The sequence below is a fragment of the Xyrauchen texanus genome, chromosome 50, assembly GCF_025860055.1.
Source record: "Xyrauchen texanus isolate HMW12.3.18 chromosome 50, RBS_HiC_50CHRs, whole genome shotgun sequence".
NCBI classification, from domain to species: domain Eukaryota; kingdom Metazoa; phylum Chordata; class Actinopteri; order Cypriniformes; family Catostomidae; genus Xyrauchen; species Xyrauchen texanus.
In genome coordinates, this window is record NC_068325.1 from 22571682 (window position 1) to 22577760 (window position 6079).

The 6079-nt window shown below is 47.5% G+C and overlaps 1 protein-coding gene across 3 annotated transcripts in view; it reads left to right on the forward strand.

The window, feature by feature from the left end:
- The first annotated feature begins 1100 nt into the window (after positions 1 to 1100).
- LOC127641129 (transmembrane protein 240-like) overlaps positions 1101 to 6079 on the forward strand; it is a 14262-nt gene continuing 9283 nt past the window's right edge. For 2 of the 3 annotated variants that reach the window (XM_052123909.1, XM_052123911.1), the window contains exons 1-3: positions 1101 to 2261; positions 2769 to 3068; positions 3228 to 3334. In XM_052123909.1, coding sequence (XP_051979869.1) covers positions 3033 to 3068; positions 3228 to 3334 — 143 coding nt within the window. In that variant the 5' untranslated portion in view covers positions 1101 to 2261; positions 2769 to 3032. The remainder of the gene's footprint in view (positions 2262 to 2768; positions 3069 to 3227; positions 3335 to 6079) is intronic. The other variant, XM_052123910.1, reaches the window with a different exon arrangement.

Genomic DNA, 6079 nt, shown 5'->3' on the forward strand with positions numbered 1-6079 from the left:
TTCACTCTGTTAGTGTTCACTCTGTTAGTGTTCACCCTGTTAGTGTTAGCTCTGTTAGTGTTAGCTCTGTTAGTGTTAGCTCTGTTAGTGTTCACTCTGTTAGTGTTCACTCTGTTAGTGTTCACCCTGTTAGTGTTCACTCTGTTAGTGTTCACCCTGTTAGTGTTCAGCTCTGTTAGTGTTAGCTCTGTTAGTGTTCACTCTGTTAGTGTTCACTCTGTTAGTGTTCACTCTGTTAGTGTTCACTCTGTTAGTGTTCACTCTGTTAGTGTTCACCCTGTTAGTGTTAGCTCTGTTAGTGTTCAGCTCTGTTAGTGTTAGCCCTGTTAGTGTTAGCTCTGTTAGTGTTAGCTCTGTTAGTGTTAGCTCTGTTAGTGTTCACCCTGTTAGTGTTAGCTCTGTTAGTGTTAGCTCTGTTAGTGTTCACTCTGTTAGTGTTCACCCTGTTAGTGTTAGCTCTGTTAGTGTTAGCTCTGTTAGTGTTAGCCCTGTTAGTGTTAGCTCTGTTAGTGTTAGCTCTGTTAGTGTTAGCTCTGTTAGTGTTCAGCCCTGTTAGTGTTAGCTCTGTTAGTGTTAGCTCTGTTAGTGTTAGCTCTGTTAGTGTTAGCCCTGTTAGTGTTAGCCCTGTTAGTGTTCGCCCTGTTAGTGTTCACCCTGTTAGTGTTAGCTCTGTTAGTGTTAGCTCTGTTAGTGTTCAGCTCTGTTAGTGTTCAGCCCTGTTAGTGTTAGCTCTGTTAGTGTTAGCTCTGTTAGTGTTAGCTCTGTTAGTGTTAGCTCTGTTAGTGTTAGCTCTGTTAGTGTTAGCTCTGTTAGTGTTAGCCCTGTTAGTGTTAGCCCTGTTAGTGTTAGCCCTGTTAGTGTTCGCCCTGTTAGTGTTCGCCCTGTTAGTGTTAGCCCTGTTAGTGTTCGCTCTGTTAGTGTTCGCTCTGTTAGTGTTCGCTCTGTTAGTGTTAGCTCTGTTAGTGTTCGCTCTGTTAGTGTTAGCCCTGTTAGTGTTAGCTCTGTTAGTGTTAGCTCTGTTAGTGTTCAGCCCTGTTAGTGTTCAGCCCTGTTAGTGTTCTAGCCCTGTTAGTGTTCTAGCCCTGTTAGTGTTCAGCTCTGTTAGTGTTCGCTCTGTTAGTGTTAGCTCTGTTAGTGTTAGCTCTGTTAGTGTTAGCTCTGTTAGTGTTCGCCCTGTTAGTGTTCGCCCTGTTAGTGTTAGCCCTGTTAGTGTTAGCCCTGTTAGTGTTAGCCCTGTTAGTGTTAGCCCTGTTAGTGTTAGCTCTGTTAGTGTTCGCCCTGTTAGTGTTCGCCCTGTTAGTGTTCGCCCTGTTAGTGTTCGCCCTGTTAGTGTTAGCCCTGTTAGTGTTAGCCCTGTTAGTGTTCGCCCTGTTAGTGTTCGCCCTGTTAGTGTTCGCCCTGTTAGTGTTCGCCCTGTTAGTGTTCGCCCTGTTAGTGTTCGCCCTGTTAGTGTTCGCCCTGTTAGTGTTCGCCCTGTTAGTGTTCGCCCTGTTAGTGTTCGCCCTGTTAGTGTTAGCCCTGTTAGTGTTAGCCCTGTTAGTGTTCGCCCTGTTAGTGTTCGCCCTGTTAGTGTTCGCCCTGTTAGTGTTCGCCCTGTTAGTGTTCGCCCTGTTAGTGTTAGCTCTGTTAGAAATATACAAATATATATATAAAAATATACACAGAACTATGTGAGACTACACAAAACTAAAGAAGACCTACACATTACTAGATAAAGTGCATGTGTGCAAACTGTGCAAGAAGGTACAAAAATGAGAGTCAGATGGTGTCCAGTTCTCCTCAGTGTTGAGTATCTGATGGCTTGGGGGAAGAAGCTGTTACACAGTCTGGCCGTGAGGGCCCGAATGCTTCGGTACCTCTTGCCAGACGGGAGGAGGGTAAAGAGTTTGTGTGAGGGGTGTGTGGGGTCGTCCACAATGCTGGTTGCTTTGCGGATACAGTGTTTTTTGTAAATGTCTTTGATGGAGGGAAGAGAGACCCCAATGATCTTCTCAGCTGTCCTCACTATCCTCTGCAGGGCTTTGCGGTCCGAAACGGTGCAAGTCCCAAACCAGGCAGTGATGCAGCTGCTCAGGATGCTCTCAATAGTCCCTCTATAGAATGTAGTGAGGATGGGGGAGATGTGCTTTCCTCAGCCTTCGAAGAAAGTAGAGACGCTGCTGGGCTTTCTTGGTGATAGAGCTGGTGTTGAGGGACCAGGTGAGGTTCTCCACAGAGGAGCCGTCAATGTTCAGTGGAGAGTGTTCATGTGAACTTCATTGGTAATATTTTATAAGTTGTAATAGAAAATCACCAAATCATTTTGTTGTTTCAGGTCATGTCCACTCTGTTAAGCATGAGGGGTTTTCTTCAATAATGCATCAGATACAAAGTTCAGTTCACATATACTATCTTATAATGTATTAAATGACAAAGGGACATGGGTTTTCTAAGATAATGTGGACATTGCCAACACATTTAAAAAAAAAAATGGTCCCCCATTTCCTTTATTTTTGTACATAATTGCTTAAAAAGTATTTACCTGAGCATGACCATGTATCGTATCGTGATTATAAAAACGTTTGATTTTCTAAATGTTCTGATGTGCATAAGGCACCGAATACAAGCAATGGCTTTTATATATAAAGATATATGAATAATACTGCAAAGAGTTTCCTTTCATCGTACATGTATTTGTACTCATTTATTATTTCGGTATTTTTGTACCGTACCGTTTTATGACCGTGATACTTTCGGTTCTTTCTGTCCGCGTGCGTCTGTTACTCCAGATGATCGTGACGCAGGAGTCTCTCATCGAGCTAATGCACTGATGTGATCCGATCACACATCTCAACGCGTGTTCAGACATGATGCAGAAACATCCGATCCGCAGGTGAGACATCTGATGCTGCGCGCGACAGTCCGGTACCGCGAGGAAGAGGATGCTGGAGCAGTGAAGAAGATGGTGGAATGATCTACTGTGATGAAGAGGATGTTTGTGCTCGGTGTTGTGATGAAGATAATGGTGCAATGATCTCTGGGCTGTGAGGAAGATGATGTTTATGGTGTCTGGAGCGGTTCTGGTGCTGGTAAGAAGAGCTGTGTGAAGATTCTTCTGAGGGATTATATAACTCTCACAGTGACTGCAGCTCAACTTTCTCACTCGCTGCATTGGAAACATGTTGAAATGTCGTTTTAATTTGAATTAATCGATGGGAAATGGCAGTAGTTTTGTGTTGTTTTTCCAGGCCATCGTGTGCATGTCCGACATGAACGCACTTCTGGACCGATTTCACAACTTCATCTTACCGCGCATGCGCGGACCCGAGCGCGTGTGTCAGTGCACCTGCGGCAGGTAAGAGTACCTGACCTACACAACACTTACAACATATACAGACTGATCTCATGGTGAAATCTGACAGAATAGGTTAAGTTCTCTAGTTAAAATCAGTCTGTTTACCGAAATGTGAAACACTGCCCCCAGTGGCTAAAGTGGGTAGTGTGGTTGGCGCATGGGCACGTGAGGTAAATGTTGCGGGTGAAATGTCCACACAGGGGCGCCAAAAGTGAGTTTTGAATCAGTGACGAGCGGTGATGTGCACAGACCTTAGCAGGGACAGGGGTGGGAGGATTTTTTATTTATTATTAATACTTACTAATTTCTTTTGCTTTTTGATTATTTAACCATTTTCTTGTATACGTATATACTGTACATCATTTTTCTATTTTTTCTTTATCACAAATAATAGCCTATTCTGTTACATTTCTCACAAAAAGCAGCATGCTAATACACTTGTTTATGTATTTATTTTCAGACAATGTCTGTGATAACCCCATGCTTATGACATGTGTCATAGGTATTTATTAAAGTTCCTTGGTGTGCCATGACAGTATAATGAAATATGGACATGATCAATCATTTAGTGCCATGGCATTACCCTGGTAACGTGATGCAAAGGCGCAATGAGAAAGTATGAGCGTGAGGCTATCGACTGTATTCCCCGCTACAGGGTCCTTGAATAACGTATAGCGTGTGAGTAACGGCAGCAGGTGGCATTTCTGGTGCCCCCTTAGGGTATGATGGTGCCCCATAGGGAGATGGTGCCCTACGCAGACTGCGTAATATAGGGAGCTGCGGTACTGTGGTAGCCTGATGGTATTTTTCTGAAAGTGATTAGTTTAATTACTTATTAGTTTCAATTAAACCAAACAGGCTTTGACTGAACCTGACAGCTCCTTCAGTTCATGTCCATATTCTGTAAAGACTCATTTATATCACTGACAGCGACGCGTCTGCTCCCATTACAATGCATACGTCCGTCGACAGCGACGCGTCCGCTCCCATTACAATGGATACATCCGTCGACGCGACCGCTCCCATTACAATGCATACATCCGTCGACAGCGACGCGACCGCTCCCATTACAATGCATACGTCCGTCGACAGCGACGCGACCGCTCCCATTACAATGCATACGTCCGTCGACAGCGACGCGACCGCTCCCATTACAATGCATACGTCCGTCGACAGCGACGCGTCCGCTCCCATTACAATGCATACGTCCGTCGACAGCGACGCGACCGCTCCCATTACAATGCATACATCCGTCGACGCGACCGCTCCCATTACAATGCATACATCCGTCGACACGACCGCTCCCATTTCAATGCATACGTCCGTCGACAGCGACGCGTCCGCTCCCATTACAATGGATACATCCGTCGACGCGACCGCTCCCATTACAATGGATACGTCCGTCGACAGCGACGCGACAGCTCCCATTACAATGGATACATCCGTCGACGCGACCGCTCCCATTACAATGGATACGTCCGTCGACAGCGACGCGACCGCTCCCATTACAATGCATACATCCGTCGACGCGACCGCTCCCATTACAATGCATACGTCCGTCGACAGCGACGCGACCGCTCCCATTACAATGCATACATCCGTCGACGCGACCGCTCCCATTACAATGCATACGTCCGTCGACAGCGACGCGACCGCTCCCATTACAATGCATACATCCGTCGACACGACCGCTCCCATTACAATGCATACATCCGTCGACACGACCGCTCCCATTACAATGCATACATCCGTCGACACGACCGCTCCCATTACAATGCATACATCCGTCGACACGACCGCTCCCATTACAATGCATACATCCGTCGACGCGACCGCTCCCATTACAATGCATACATCCGTCGACGCGACCGCTCCCATTACAATGCATACGTCCGTCGACGCGACCGCTCCCATTACAATGCATACGTCCGTCGACGCGACCGCTCCCATTACAATGCATACGTCCGTCGACGCGACCGCTCCCATTACAATGGATACGTCCGTCGACGCGACCGCTCCCATTACAATGCATACGTCCGTCGACACGACCGCTCCCATTACAATGCATACATCCGTCGACACGACCGCTCCCATTACAATGGATACGTCCGTCGACGCGACCGCTCCCATTACAATGCATACGTCCGTCGACACGACCGCTCCCATTACAATGCATACGTCCGTCGACACGACCGCTCCCATTACAATGCATACATCCGTCGACAGCGACGCGACCGCTCCCATTACAATGCATACGTCCGTCGACGCGACCGCTCCCATTACAATGCATACATCCGTCGACGCGACCGCTCCCATTACAATGCATACATCCGTCGACGCGACCGCTCCCATTACAATGCATACGTCCGTCGACGCGACCGCTCCCATTACAATGCATACGTCCGTCGACGCGACCGCTCCCATTACAATGCATACGTCCGTCGACACGACCGCTCCCATTACAATGCATACATCCGTCGACACGACCGCTCCCATTACAATGCATACATCCGTCGACACGACCGCTCCCATTACAATGCATACGTCCGTCGACAGCGACGCGACCGCTCCCATTACAATGCATACATCCGTCGACGCGACCGCTCCCATTACAATGCATACGTCCGTCGACGCGACCGCTCCCATTACAATGTATACGTCCGTCGACGCGACCGCTCCCATTACAATGCATACATCCGTCGACGCGACCGCTCCCATTACAATGCATACATCCGTCGACGCGAC